This window comes from Carettochelys insculpta, chromosome 3 (genome assembly GCF_033958435.1).
Source record: "Carettochelys insculpta isolate YL-2023 chromosome 3, ASM3395843v1, whole genome shotgun sequence".
Taxonomy (NCBI): domain Eukaryota; kingdom Metazoa; phylum Chordata; order Testudines; family Carettochelyidae; genus Carettochelys; species Carettochelys insculpta.
In genome coordinates this window covers 59,404,416-59,420,253 of record NC_134139.1, presented here as the reverse complement: position 1 = coordinate 59,420,253, position 15,838 = coordinate 59,404,416, and the positions used below count along the sequence as shown (strand labels likewise).

At 41.6% G+C, this 15,838-nt stretch overlaps 1 protein-coding gene across 1 annotated transcript in view; it reads left to right on the top strand.

The window, feature by feature from the left end:
- The window catches only part of TGFB2 (transforming growth factor beta 2), a 79,846-nt gene that overhangs the window by 40,227 nt on the left and 23,781 nt on the right, over positions 1-15,838 (top strand). Inside the window, exon 2 of the mRNA XM_074989945.1 lies at positions 13,897-14,060. Coding sequence (XP_074846046.1) covers positions 13,897-14,060 — 164 coding nt within the window. The remainder of the gene's footprint in view (positions 1-13,896; positions 14,061-15,838) is intronic.

The window sequence follows — 15,838 nt, the reverse complement described above, 5'->3', positions numbered from 1 at the left end:
TCTCTGAATTTACGCCTTGGTTCCAATACCCTGAGAAATCTTAAAGCCATGAAAAGCCTGATAGGTACAGCAGGTGCAGCTAGGTGTAGCTATGCCAAGAGTCTCATGTGCTGAATAGAAGATTAGATAGATTTGTAACAGAAGTAATGTTTGCAAGAAGTCTGATGGATTCAGTAAAACTATGTCTGGATGATTTTTTTTTAATGTAGCTCATTAGTAAATTGGCACTGAGATAATATCCCAAAGCCAGGTTTAATCCTACTGTCAGGATAAATTAAATATATGAAACAGGTGCCAAAATGAGGATGGACTTAAAAATAATAAACACACATGCAAACCCAGCCCAATACTTAATCTCCTGTTGATAGGAGAGTGGAAAACACTGTCTTTCATGAAAAACATTCTTGGGAGCTTTTTAGTATTATTATTTTATTTTAACTACCACCCTCAAGAAGTCTGTGTGTAAAGCAGTATGGTTTACAAATAGTATATCTGGGCTTCCATTGTACCTGTATATTCCCTCTGCCAATGGAGATGTCTCTTATTACAGACCCCTTCTGAAAATGTCATTTAAGTAGTCTGCAACCAAGAAAAGAGGCGGGGGAAGAAAGGAAGAAAAGGCCTTTGTTATGAAGGAGTCTGTGATCCATCTGGCAAACATTGCAGGAGATGAATCTGATATGTTTTCAGCATCGGCATGCTCAGCTTACCCAATACAACACATTCAGAGGGCCAGTTAAGAGGGTCAACTTGTGTTTCCCTATCAGTTTCTTAAATGGAGATGGGCAGTAGTGCCTGTGATTCTTGCTTATAAATCCTAGCTGAAAAAGGAGCCCTGCTCCATGGAAGGAGATGAAAGGCACTTGGAGTATTTTTCTTACATTCCAGTATAAGCAGAATAGCACAGTGCATACCTGAGAATTTTCCAAACACAGCACACATCTATTTACATATTTGATTTCAGTGGTGATACATGATAACCTGGGATTTCATTCAAAGGATACTAATGGCAATTTGGAAGGGTGCTCTTTTTCTCAGACGTTTGGAAAATAGCTGGCAGAAGCTTGAAGGACCTTTGTTGGCAACCTCAATCAAGAGAGAAAATGAGGCAAGAAGTATGAAGACAGTCATCGTGTGCTGAAAAACTCTTCCATCATTACCTTGCAGGATGAAATCCAGGCCCTGGAGAGGTAAAGGGGATTGACTTCAGTATGGCCAGCATTTTACCACAGAGCTTTAAAGTGAATGTGCTAGGCCTGGTGGGAAGACTTGTGCTGGTGGAATGGTTTGTGCTAACATGCTGAAGGTAGCAGTGTGGGTTTTCCAGCTTGGGCATGAGCTTGAAATCCTGAGTTCACTCTTGAGCCAGAATATTGACATTGCTATTTGCAGCACACTTTCTCAAGCCCTGTTACCTAGCATCTGTTTACCAGGCTGTGAGGCTTGCTTCTTGTTGCAATGTACACTTACCTACTCCAAGAGGGTTTGGATAGCCTTAGAGCTTGCCTAGAGGACTTTCTGAAGATTGCAGCAGCATCACTCATTCATTTATTGTGCCTCCTCTCAGCAGGTTTCTGCCAGTTCTCATCAGGAGCAGAAAATGATGAGACCATGTGACTGTAGTAATGGCGTGAGACCAGAGGATAGCCTGAGCAAGACTTCACATAGCTATAGAGTAGTACAGACTTCATGTAGCTATAGAGTAGTACAGATTTCTTTTGCTTTTGCCTCATAATTGTAGAATATTCAGGGAGAGGTGTAGCCATCATTAGGCCTCAAGCATATGTTTGTCTTAATTACCACTTTTAAACAGTAGTTAAAGGGTGTGATTCTCATATGTAGTCTTTTATCAGGGTGATATAAAGGGGCCTTAGTGTAAATGAAGTTCAGTTTTATAGTTTTTATTCATTTTAATTTGTGTATGTTTTAAAGGTGGTCCAGGGTGGAAAGCCAACTGGTACTTGGAGAACCTGGTAACCCCTGTTAAGTAGTCGCAAGCAATTGCAGCCTGATATATGACCTGAAAATAGATCTCACTTATGCATCAAGTGCTATCATGAGAGCTCAACCCTGTGTTTCAGCCTGGGAGAGGAAAAGCAACACAGCAGCACAAAAAGATATAAATAAAGCAGAGGGAAGGAATGAAATGAGTGAATGTATGCCATGGAATTTCTCTTGAATGAATTCATTTCCAAGCAATCCTAGAGGCAGCGGCAGAATGCATCTAATAAAACAGAACACATATGTGAAAATCTTGCAGGTGTTTACATGCTGGTTTGCTGGCTGGCCTTATTGTATTTTATTTTTGCAAAGGGGTGTGTGTCTGATCTTCCACAGAGAGAGAGAGAGAGAGAATAAATAATTACTAGTCTCCTGCACTCCTGTGATGCCTGTTCTGCTTCGTCCTGCAAAATATAATTTAGAGGGGCAGATTCATAGTCTGGGAAGGGTTCCATATTAACTTCTACGAAAGTGAAGCATTTGATGCTGGTCAAACTAAGTATTTCTTTGGTGTGTCACTGTGCCACCAGCAGTGATTGCTTTGTCCCAGCTGGATTCTCTGCGGTCAAGGCAGGAATACATAACTTCATTTATCATTTTATAACGCTAGAGATGCAGTGTTCTACAGCACTCACACAGCAAATGTAATAGTTAAGTGCAGCCATTAAGAAAGAGGAGCTCCGAGTGTGCATTGGAAGACAGAGAAAGAAATATTTTTTTAGAGAGGCTACAGACCCCCTTCTCACTCTGGCGAGAGGTTTCAACCATCGTAGTATAACTTTTGAACACTTCTGTAGCTCAGAGATATTTGGATCAGGATTTTGATGCAGGACTTTGTGCTTAGTTCTACCACACTAAAATGTTTTATCCGACACTGTTAGATTTTTTTTCTATGTAGTGGAACTGCTCTTCTGTACAGTCCTGGGCCTTTTCAATTCCACTTTGCTTGTGTTAGGAGGGGTGTCATTTTTACAGGAACTCAGTCTTACTCAGTGGAATGCACTGTCAAGACAGGAGGAATTTTAAAGGGCCAGGATCATGCCTTGTGTTTGACTAAGTAGCAGTGCCTGACAATGAAAGAAGGATAACAAAAGGCCCTCACAATCCTCATGGTAATCCTCTACTTCTAGCTTTCCATGATCTTTTCCTTTTCAATCTAAGTAGAGGGTAGATGCACAGATACAACTCACTTTCCAATCAGTGGGATTTTTGTGTGTGGAAAGACTTTGTGATGGTGTGTATGTATTTTACAGTTTTGCTCTCACTGTCCTCCTAGCCCTGAGTCACGCTCACATCCCTGTTCTGTTTTGTAGAGGGTTATCCCGAAATTCTGCTTAGGCAGAATTCAACAGGCAAAGAGACTATAGTACGTAAGGTCTCGCTGTCTCCATAAGTGTGTTCTAATTTGTTCTGTGACCTGTTTCTCTTTGTGGGAGCCTCTTAAATCCCACATAATGTCATCATTGGCATGTGCCCTGCAATGCAGGACACACGGGTTACTAAAAGCACACTGACAGTCAGGTAATAATTTTAGAGCTGCCCTTCTTTTGAAATGAATAGGAACTGTTGAAAAATATTGGCTTTTGTTAGCTGTTGACATTAAATATGGTCATCCTTCTCCATCAGACCTTCTCCTCTCACCTCACCCATCAGCCATTCAGACTCTTTCACTATCGCTTTCTATTTTGGTAAATATTCTCCCGCAGTGGGTGGCAGCGTGTGTGGGCTGGAATGAAGCAGGCATGCGTAGTATCTCTTTCTGCAAACTATTTAGCTCTTGCTGTCTCTGCTTTGACAGCACTTAGTGTTTGAACTTGTTTTTTTAACAGTTCATTCAGCTGCAGGAAAGGAAGAAGGAATGGGCGCCCCAGACACTGTACAGCATACAATGATGCATTAACGTTGGGTTTGTTAATGCAAATGATAGGCAGTATCAAGAGAAAGAGAGAGGTAAAGAAAGGATAAGTAGTTTTTTTTTTGTTTGTTTGTTTTTTTAAAACATTCTTGGCTTTTTATTTAAGCTATGCCCAGTGTGGTACTTTATAGCTCACTGTGTGGCTTTCTGATTATGCAGATGCTAGTGTCCAACAATTGTTTGCATGTTTTTGGAGTTTGTCTGTTTAACACACATTTGACATCATTGCCCTGGGCAACCAGCAGGGTCTGGAAGAACCTTTTTTTTTTTTTTTCTTTTTTGTGCCTTTTGGAGAAGGGAGACAGAGATTGGTAAAGATTTATGGTCAGATTTTCAGTATGTCTTACCACCCACAGTTGGGGCTAGGTATTCAGGAGCATTTTCCCCCCATTTTAGTACCAGAATACATGCCAGAGCATAGCATGTGCTGAGTGCTTTTGAAAATCAGGCCACAAATGTCACTATAGCAACTACCAGTTGCTGTGGCCTTTGGAAAATCTGGCCCTTTTTTCGGTATCTGTGCGAGCTGAACAATGTTGAAAATCTATCCCTAAGCATGTGTCTTTCTCGTGTTGGCTGAAAGCACCAGAAGAAGGTAATGCATATCTGTCAAAATATGTTAGCATTTGTTTCACAGTTTGCAAATGGCCCTGGGGTTTCTTTGCACCTGTGTGGGTTCCAAACCTGAATTAATTCACTGTGTCATTGCAACTACTGTCTAGCAGAAAGCAGTGGCTGTATGAGTCTGATAAAGGGATAATAATGTCAGCTGTAGCTCAGGTCTTTGGCCATCACCAGACACAAACTGTCTTTTCAGATCAACCAGCAGTGCACCTGTGTTTCCCTGTAACCTTACTCTTTAGTGTGAGGTTGCACCATCCTTCCCCACATTTTGAGGAAGTGAAGGAGCCATTATCTTTTCTCATGCTCTCCTCCTCAGCTGCTGGGACTGGCTATGGTTTGGCAATGCGGCTAGCATTTACTGCCATGGATCACAGAAAATAGACATGCATTCATTCTTGCTATCTTGCATGGTAGTCCTTCTCCACTTGGTAACACACAGTAAGGGAGAGAGGGAGCCAGAGGTGCCAGAATTGAATGGTATGGACGGTATGCAGCCTGTGTTGCTGGTATGGGGGTTTCATTGCACAGAATAGCAGCATTAAGCTGTGGAGTCATACTCTGCTAGCTCAGGGGTGGGTAAAGAGCTTGACAGGCCTGCAGAGCAGCATGCGAGGGTGCTGACTAGTTGGGGGGGCGGGGTATAGCCATTTACTGCCTTCTTTGTTTCCCAGATTGAATTATGTTTTAAATTGAGACTGCAAATACCAGTAGCTTCATGGGAATAGGGGGGAGACAGACCATGCACAGTCAGGTGCAACATGTGAGGAGGGGGGAAACACTGGGGGGTCAAGTGACACCCCCCCAGGTTTCTGCAGGGTCACCTGTCGCAGTATTTGTTCAGGTTTCACACAGGGACTTGTGGGTGATTTAACCATGGCCACTGGAGTGGCTAATGGACAGGAGCCCCCTCTGGGTGATGGGGCAGGCTAAGAAACCACAGCTGGAAGGAAACCACCCAGCCTTCTGTGGCTCGGGGTGTGGCCCGGGCTGTCCCACTCCCGCGCTTAAATTTCCTGTTGATTCAGAGCTGACCTCCCTCAGTCATGTGGTGCTGCTGGGCCCTGTTCTGCATGGCAGCTGGTGGAGATGAGCCAGTCAAGTGACTCTGGAGGCCAGGCAATCTACCCTCCAAGCTGCAGCCTGTGGGAATAGGCAGGAGCAACAAATAAGCACTGTAGGGTGGGGCTGCTGCTTTCTGAGAGGGGACACTGAGGATAAAGGGGAGGCCTTCTGGGGGTGGCAGTGCTTTTCAAGAGGACAATCAAACTTTTAAATTGTGCCTTCCCCCTATCAAGAGTTACTCACCCTGTTAGAAAATTACATCTTTTTCTAAGCGTGATCAAGTTTCCAAGCAGCTCCCACTTTTTTTTTTTTCCCCTTTCCATATTGCCTTGTAGATTTTTACAGAGGAACAGCAGTTCAACAGTGGAACATTCAGCACAAATTGGATAATTGTCATCTTGTAAATCCATGACCTCCTAGAATGGTATGCTGTAGTTGGCTGTGCACTGCGTGGCAGTATGGAACTGTACAGGCACAGCACGGGTAGAACACACGTCCTCCTGCTGTAATCCTCTTGCCTATGGTGAAAATCTATTTATTACCTGCAGAATAGGGACTGTGATGTACACTGAGTCCCCAACAGGCAGTTCATGAAAAGGTAAAGAGAAAAGTACACAGATTCCCTACTGGGTATGCATTGACCATAATGACTTTTTCCTTTGAAGTTGATTAGCCACTGTGGAAAGAAGTTAATTAAGTAAACAGATCTCATCAGGACTGGTTTGTGTAAATATAACTGATTGGGAGAAAAAGCCAAATTTGGGGGTTACTGGAACAGAAGTCCCGTCTAAGGTTAGGGTTTTGGGGCTTGGGTTTTTTCATAGCAAGGATTTGGACTTGATGCTCCAGTGGTAGCATATTGTCTCTTTTCCATTCTGCTGGGTTGACTGCTCTAATCTCTAGTATCAGTGGAATAGTGGTTGATTTGATTTTAGTTGTCATCAACACAGTTCTCCCAGTTTCAGCAGCATATTCAGCAGTTAGATCCCAAACCTTTTCTCTTTCTTATTGCCTTTCTGCTAAGGAAACTTCTCTTCCTTTCTTTCTCTGAATCTCTAGCTGTCTAAATGTATTACAGCCATTGCTGTGATATGTATGACACCAAACACACAAATTCAAAGTCCCAAGGGTATGAGACTGTGAGCCATGTATTCCACTTCCCTTCCTTCCCTGCTGCCCCCTCTGATTAGGATTTATTACTAAGGATAATTCTGTGGAATAGATAATTTGCTTTGGCTTTCCAGAACATATTTTTAAGATATTTGGGCATTGCTGTAGTCAGTGTTGCAACTTCTAACTGACACAAGAACCTTAGTCTCATTTTGTAAAGGATTTAGGCACTTAGGACCCCAAATCCCATTGATAATCAATGGAATTTAGGCGCCTGAGTACCTAAATTCCTTTAGAAAATGAGACTTGGGTTCTCAAATAAGTGATGGATTTCAGCGACACCTAGATGCCTTTACATACACCACCTACAAACTGTTGTGCTGTGCATTATGCTCTGAAAGAGGCAAGACACAAACATATCCTGATCTGTGGTGAAAGGGAATTCCATTGCCAGGAGCCCTCCCCTGAAAAAGCCCTGCTGTACACCCATGAGAATGTCTCCCTTAGCTCCATAGACATGATGTCCCTGAAGGATGGTAGTGTTAGCAGGGGACTGTGGGTAGAGAAGTGGAGTCAGGTAACAACCCATTGACAACTATTGAGGTTAAAAACTGGGGTGTTAAAGTGGATCCAGACAGGGAACTACTGCAGGGCTAGTGGAATACTTTTTGACGTTGTGGCATCACTGCAGGATATTGGGAATGATAACTGACTAGATCTCAGCAGCAGCTCCTCATTACAGCCACAGTATGATCCATGGAGGTTCGAGGCACTGATACAGCAGATAGATGTCTTCAGAAGCCTTTATCACAGAGAGAACAGCTTATTATAGGGGTGACTATGTGTATCTGAACTGCCTCTGAATATTTGAATGTTGGACCACTGAAAAGGTGAATGTAGCCTATAGGCATCTGACTGCACTTTGCTTCCTGCAGAAATCTGCAGTCACATTGGAGTCACAAAGGATGAGCAGAATGATTAGCCTTGAGTTTTTGAAATCCAGACGTGTTAAACAACTGTTGCATTCCTTGGAGAAGTTTTCACTGAAAGAGGGCACCTAAGAGCAAGGATAGGATCCTGCTGCTAAATCACTCAGTCTGTGTCTACACTATCCAGGAATATCAGCCGGCTCTCGGTCAGTCTTCTGGCGTTCAATTTTGTGTGTTTGGTAGGGATGGTCAAAGTCAACCTATCAGGAGTCAGCATTGACCCCGTACTCCTCAACAGACGTGAGGAGTAAGGGAGGTTGATGGGAGAAACTCTCCCATCGACCTTCTTTAGTGAGGATGACCAAGTAAGTCAATTGCAGATACGTCCATTCTAGCTACGCAATTGCCGTAGCTAGAATTGCATATTTGCAATCAACTTTTTCCCTAGTGTAGACATAGCTTCAGTAATGGCATACAAGTTGTCTTTTCCTTCACTTTCCAGTACGTACAGTTTCAGTTGTCACGTGCCTTTGTTGTTAAAGGGGGTCTGTTCTGGACAAGAATCCATATGTAGGGCCAGGAATGAAATCTAAACAGGAGGTGGGAAGAAACAATGTCATGTTATGCATAAGTGACTGTCGCCTATTTTTTTTCCAAAAAGTAGTTTATTGCTATCAGTGAGTTGCAACTTAAAAAGCTTAAATGGCTCTAATAGAGGGACTTCTGCCAGAGCACAGAAAGTATAACAACTGCATTTAATAACAATCAAGCTACTTGTATAAATATTTGCATATGCTTCTTCAAAGCCTACTACATGGCCATTCATATAATTCAGTTATGAAGAATAAAAGGGAGAGGCCGGGGGGGGTGGGAAGGAACCTCATGTTTTGTAACTGTCATAATAAAGAATGGGCAGAGCACCAGAAAGAAGAGCGGTGGGGGGGGAGGAATAAAAACCAAAGAAAACCCTCCAAAGTTTAATAAACACACAAGGGAATAAAAATAAATCTTTGGAGCATTTATTACCAGCGCTTGATGGAAGGATTAGATTGAAGCTCTCAGCCTTTCCAGTGTGGGTGGATGTGTGAAGTCAGCCCTTATGATTCCTACCAATGGGAAAAGAAAAGTTGTTTACATTTCCTAACAACAGGAAACATATTGAATTAGTTCCACTTATTTGTGATGCTCTTTCAAAGAATGTTTTGGGCTTCTGCTCTCTAACAATGAGACTATGCTTGGAAACTAAATGGGACACACTTGTCCTTGGTGTAAATGCAGTGAAATTACTGGGCCATAGTCCAGGGGGAGTTGAAGGGAGTCCAACTGTGCCTAATTTGATGTAATTTGTATGCTAAGAAGAGGTCAGAAGAAGGTACAAATTGCAGAATCTTTGAGTCACTTGGGGCCAAATGCAACTCTTTAAAGTCAGTGGGAATCTTTCTTCTCTCTGAAAGATGTCTACAATACACAAATTTTAATGTTGGTATAATAGGCTGGATAGATTTCTGAAGCTCCAAGACTGCAAATGTTTGTAAAATTTTTTAATTTAATTAGTCCATCCTCAGTTATTTTCAAACCTTTGACATCCCTACACCTTTCATGTAATGAAGATTGAATTCTACTTTATTTGACAATGAAAAAATGCTAAAATAAATAGAGAAACTATTGATTTTGTTTGTTCAGAAAAAATATATTGGCGAGGTGTGTCAAGGAAATGACTGGCAGATCCTTCAAAAGTGCATTAATGGATTAATAATATGCTGTATCTAAAACAAAACAAAAACAGAAAGGAGACAGGGAATTATAAGTTCTACAAACAACCTTGAGCATCCTATATAGAAAGCCCTTCCTAGATCTTATTCGGAAGAAATAGAAGTAGAAATATGCAGAAATACATCAGAACATAATTTAATTCTGACACAGAATGTGCCATGTGTGTACTTTTGGAGTAGCCCTTTCCTAACTTGGTTTATATATACGGAATAAAAGTGTAGACTGGTAACTTAAATAATAGACAAGGAAGAACAATTTACAATTAATCCTAAAGACATCAATCATACTTTTATGCATTATTAGCCAAAATTATATTCCTCCCATAATGTGAAATCTGAGGGTCCTACTGAATTTTTTCTTTTCCTAGTGGACAAGAGTTGAACAAAGGACAGGTAGCAGTCTTGGAGTTCCCTATAACAGAAAAAGGAATCAAGACGGCTGCTTCTGCTCTCAATGGCTGTGTCTACACTACAAAAATAACTTCAAAGTAGAGTGTCTACACACGCACTGCTTTGAAGTTAAACTTTGAAGTAGGGCACTACTCGATTCCCAGGAATGGAGTAAGGACTTTGAAGCTGGGCTCCCTGCTTCGAAGTTAACTTTGAAATAAGGAGAAATGTGTGTGGACTCTCTGCTGGCTACTTCAAAGTAGTGCCTAACTTCGAAGTTAACTTTGAAGTTAGTTCCTAGTGTAGACCACCTAATAGGATTTAGCCCCCTGTTCTCATAGAATTTCTCAAAAATACTGAGACTAAATTTTGGTTCATATGTAGAGGGAAGCTCTTGTTACAGCAATTCCCTAGTACTTTGACAGAGACCATGACCGCTGAATTACTCAAGAACTTTCTGTTAGTGTGGGTTTATAGACCAAATTCTCTTCTGACTTCTGATTTTAAGATTATTGCAAAAATTTTAGCCAATGGGGTGTCAAGGACATTATCCACCAGAGTGATCAGTAGGGTTTCTTTTAGGATGTGGGATATCTGCCCATTTGAAAAGTTTTTTTTTAATTGATGGCACTGATAAGAAAGACTTGAAAATCAATATACTAAATGTAGTAGGTGTGAAGAAGGCATTTGACCTCGTTGAGTGGAGCTTATTGTAGAAGTCTTCTTTTCACTGAGCTTTGGTACATATAATGAGAATTGGTTAGCTACTGCATATAGTGAAGCCAAACTATGTTCTAAGTTAGTTCTTTCTCATTTGAAATTTTCTTCTGGTTAAGAATTACTTCTCAGGCTTATCCATTTTCCAGTTTTTAATGAGATTTTGAGTTGTGTGTCTTGAGAAGATGCCCTTGTGAAGGCATAAGGACAATAGAAGTTGATTTCACATTCTGCTAAAGGTGCACTTCTCTTTCCTACACTAATATGTGCCTTGTGTTTGTTATTTACTTAATTCAGATCCAGACAGAAAGCATAAAATAGATGCAATGAACAATGACTGAATGTAAAAGTGAGGCTGGTGCTTTTTAGCAAATTGTGTATGACTGCTGGGTTGTAAAAATGTTTTGCTAGCAATGAAAAATACCTTAAAGACATTGTAGAAATGCAGCATGTTCTGTTCAGTCACCCTCTACTACTAGTAGCTTAGAAATACTTAAACTTACTGGAGTTGGCTTTTCCATAGCTAGGCACTGCATAATTTGTCATGGAAGAAAGAACTCTGTTCCATCAGTAGAAGAATGGACTAATACCCTAAAGTCATTGTACTACAAGGAAAGGTTTTGACCAAGTCTCTTCTTCAGGACATTTGAGAAAGCTCAAGAGTCACACTTGGGATTTAATTGTCCAGCGGCCCAATCCTATAACGTGTTGGGTGCCAACTGTTTCCACTGCGTGACAGGTATTGAGTTGTGTGAAGCATGGGAAGAATGTTGTGTTTTAAAGATGGTGGCTATGGGTGCCTCAGTCATGTCCCTTTGATGAGCCATGCTCCAGTGTAGGGGGAGCCCCACCCTCCACTGAGCATGGGCAGCTCGTGTCCTGCAGCCTTCCCTCCCCACTGCCAGAGCACTGAGAGTCCTGCCCCACCGCAGAGCATGGGCAACGTGTGGCTCCAGTTTCCCCTGCTCCAGCCAACCCAGCCCCCAAGTACAGAGAAGACTAGCAGTACATGGTCCTAGCCTTTGCAGAGCAGAAGCCCAGGCAATCTCAGGAGACTGGGGGAGCTGCTCTGAATGGGGAAGCGGGAAGGAGGCTGGGGGCAGGGTCAGCTAGGCCATTTGGGAAGGCATTGCATTCCTCTGCCTCTTATACCTCCATCCATGATGGCAGCCCACCTTTTCTAGTGGCATAATCTTGATGAAGCCCATGGAATTATATGGATGGAAGATATGACCCATGTTGTCTGTTTTTTGTTCTGTGTTCCCTCATTACATGGTTTTCATGTGTGTTGTCTTCTAGAGAGTTTTCAATATGAAAAATGTAAAAGAAAAGTCAGGCTTTCCCTGAGCTTTCATGGGAGTTGTATCAAGCCCGTAAAGTCACTTAGGCTCATCTCTGCCTTTGGCTTACTTTAAGCATTCTGCAAATGGAAGACCATTTGCCAAACGGCAGGGTTTGGAGATTGTTATACAAGAAGAGCAACTGTTCAGCACTGCAGCACATGGTTTTCTGTTTGTTCTCATGGATGAAATTAGGAAGAACAGTTTACGATGATTGCTGAACCCAATATGTTACATGGAGTTGAGTGTTTGCCATGTTAACCGCAGATAAGTTTTAGGAGAAGAAGATACACCTTCTGTAAAACTGATGATTTTTGTAATGCTATCTTGTAAGATTTTTGTCCAGCTTTTCTAAATATGGAAACAGTGCCTGTTCTTTTCCCAGCCCTCTCCAGCATGCTGCAGGTGTTTGCTTTAATATACGGGATCAAGCATCCTTGATAGCTGGTCTCTAGCATTGGAGAAATGTTCAGAAAAGGGCAGTAAAAATTATTAGGGGTTTGCAATGGGTTCCATATAAAGAAAGATTAAAAAGACTGGGTCTTTTCGGCTTAGAAAAAAGGAGAAGAAGGGAGGATACGATAGACGTATATAAAATCATGATTGGAGTGGAAAAAGTGAATAAGGAAAAGTTATTTATTTGTTCTCATAACTAAAGAACTATGGGTCACCAAATAAAATTAATGGGTAACAGGTTTAAAACTAACAAAAGGAAGATTTTTTTTTACACAGCACATACTAGGCCTGTAGAACTTGTCAGAGGAAGCTGTGCAGACCAAGGACTTGTCTGTACTTACTGGGAGATTGACTTGTTCAGGGTTGATCTTCTGGAGTTCGATTTTGAACATCTGGTAAAGGCATGTGCAAGTGGTCTCTCATGGGTTGGCTGTCAACCTTGTGTACTCCTAACGATAGTGAGGTGTAAGGGAGGTCAACAGGAGAAACACTCCTGTCAACCTCCCTCAATGAGTACAGACCTTATAGTCAAGGTCTTGGAGGTCTTACGGACCTTGCCGTAGCTAGAACTGCGTATCTGCAGTCAACTGTAAGTTCTAGTGTGGACCAAGCACAAAACTTTTAACAGAGTTCAAAAAAGAACTAGATAATTTCGAGGAAGTTGGGTCTACCAAGGGATATTAGCAAAGACAGAATCAAGCTTCATGTGCTCAAAATATTGTTTAAGCTGAAAAAGTACTTTCAAGTGTCTTCACACTTCAAGCTAGTAAATGAATAATAATACAGGATGAACCTCTCTCATCTGGCACCCTCTGGACTGGACTGGTGCTGGATGAGAGAATTTGCTGGACCAGGATAGGTAGGAATGGTGTCCCTGGCCTTTGTTTGTCAGAGGTTGGAAAAGGATGTCAGGAGAGGGAACACTTTGGTGATTACCTGTTCTGTTCACTCCCTCTGGGGCATCAGGCTCTGAAACAGAATACTGGGCTAGATGGACCTTTGGTCTGACCCAGTGTGGCTGTTCTTATGTTCTTACTATATCTAGTTCTCTTTTTGCGCATGCTTACCTATTCCCTTTCCCTTCTAATTATTTTTTGCAGTTAAATACAATCAGAATATTTTAAAACAGAAAACATATTGTACAGGGCTGGATATTTTTACTCTGGGTTTTGAAATAATGAAACCTATAGGGGCCAAAGTGCTTGCCATTAAATTCTGTTTTCTTGGAAAATATAATTAAGCCTATGCAAGTCTGAAGTCATTTGCCAGATATCAACTGTTATGGACTTACTCCAATTTAAAAGCATCCAGTATTTTCCACTGTTACTTTCAAAGAACAGGGTTAAATGAATGCCCTGAAATAGAGTTTGAAATGGTTTGTTAATCTGTTAATCTGCTAGTCCTCTAGTCTAACGTGTATGTTTATTTTTCTGGTTAAATAGTTAACTGTATTAAATTGGCCTTTGGAAACTGAATCGTGCACAAATTTTCCTTACTATTTCTCGAGGCTATCTCGTGCTGCAGTCTTTGAAAGAACAATGTACTTTATCATTTTAAAAGATTACACTAACTTCTTGCAGATGCCATCCCACCAAACTATTACAGCCTCTACTACAGAATCGTGAGATTTGACGTCTCAGCGATGGAGAAAAATGCATCCAACTTGGTGAAGGCAGAGTTTAGAATTTTTCGTTTGCAGAATTCAAAGGCACGGGTATCTGAACAACGAATAGAACTGTATCAGGTAAAGCTCTCACTGTTACTATGGATTTTTGTGCTAAATCCTTATGATAACATTCCACACATCTGATTCTCTGCTGTCTCACTTTGATTTATCCTCAAATGACTCCATTGACTTCTGTGGAATCACTCCTAATTTACACTTACGTAAGCAAAGAGAGAATCAAGCTTCATGTGCTCAAAATATTGTTTAAGCTGAAAAAGTACTTTCAAGTGTCTTCACACTTCAAGCTAGTAAATGAATAATAATACAGGATGAACCTCTCTCATCTGGCACCCTCTGGTCTGGTGCTGGATGAGAGAATTTGCTGGACCACGGGAGGTCAATATTGTGTGGCACATTACCAACTCTTCCACTGCTTACTGGGCTCTAAGACATTTAACAGTGAAGTATAGGTAAATAACAGCACAGAACACTGAGAGCCGGGACTGGTGGCTGTAAATAAACTTTATGGGACCACGGTGAACTTGGCCATACATGTGGTAAGTGATTGTCCGGCTAAGTAAAATTGTGTCGGATTACAGATGTTGCCAGATGAAAGAGTGCCAGACTAGAGAGGTTCAGACTGTACTTTGCACCTCTTCATCTCCTTCATTGCAAGATCTTAAAGTGCTTTACAACTATTAATTCACTTATTAGGTCTTACAGTACCTTTCTGAAGTAAACAAATTTTATTGTCTCCAGTTAAACAGATGGAACAAAATGAGGCAAAGACTAAGTTTACACTTGAAATATTGAAGGGCTTTGAAGTAAACATGTGGCCACATCATCAGTGCTGGGAAAGATCTCCCACTGCTCTATGTACACTACCTAAATGAGGTGCATCGCTCCCATTGCTGGGAGCCCATTCACACTTTACAGCACTGTAACTTTCTGTGCTTCGGGCAGAGGGAGAATATCACACCCCTAAGCTGGAAAGTTGCAGCGCAGTAAAGCCGCAGTGTAGATATGGGCAAAAAGAGCTTAAGACCCACTTTTCAAAAGCATTCTCTAATTTTGGGTGGCCAACAACTTCAGTTGAAGTGAGTGGGAGCTGTAATGTACTCAGCAGAAAATCAGACCTCAGATGTCTATCATTGGGCATGTGACATTGGGGGGGTTCTTACGAAACTTTACCCGACCTGCCCTGCCCCAAATAACACACTGAGTTGGTGACGAGCAAGAAACAGAATCTGGGATCCTGCCTCTCCAATCTCTTGATCTAAACACTAGTTTACATGTGCCATATGAGAAATGGGACTGTTGTTCTCAGGCCTCTGTTAGGCATTGCAGTGCCTCTGTTAGGCATTGCGGTCTGGGTTACACACGTTAACCCCCAGCTGAACTGGAGCACAGCCTGTTTACTCTTCCTTACTCAAAATGATCATTATAACATTTCAAAGCAAGATTACCATTTGAGGCTTCATTCGTTGTGCTCTAAGGTGGTTTCTGTATGGTGGCCACATAAATGAAAGGGAAAGAAAGAGAGAACAGAAGATGCACTTCCTTCCGGATTCAGAAACAGAGAAGCGAAGAGTTACATTGTTCTGCCTCTCTAACCTAGGTCCTCATGAGGCTTATTTATGTTATAATAAAATGATTTTCTGTTGGTTACCTTGAAACATCAGCAGTCACTTCTGCTAATAACAGGGTGACTTATGTGCACAGCTCCCAGGAGTTCTCATTGAAGGAGCATGTGTTTTATCATACAGGTATTACAGGAACCACAGCATGCTAGTGTAGCAGTGCATCTGTTAGGCTTTGTGGTGTGGGTTATGCTTGTTAAACCCCAGTAAAGTCCA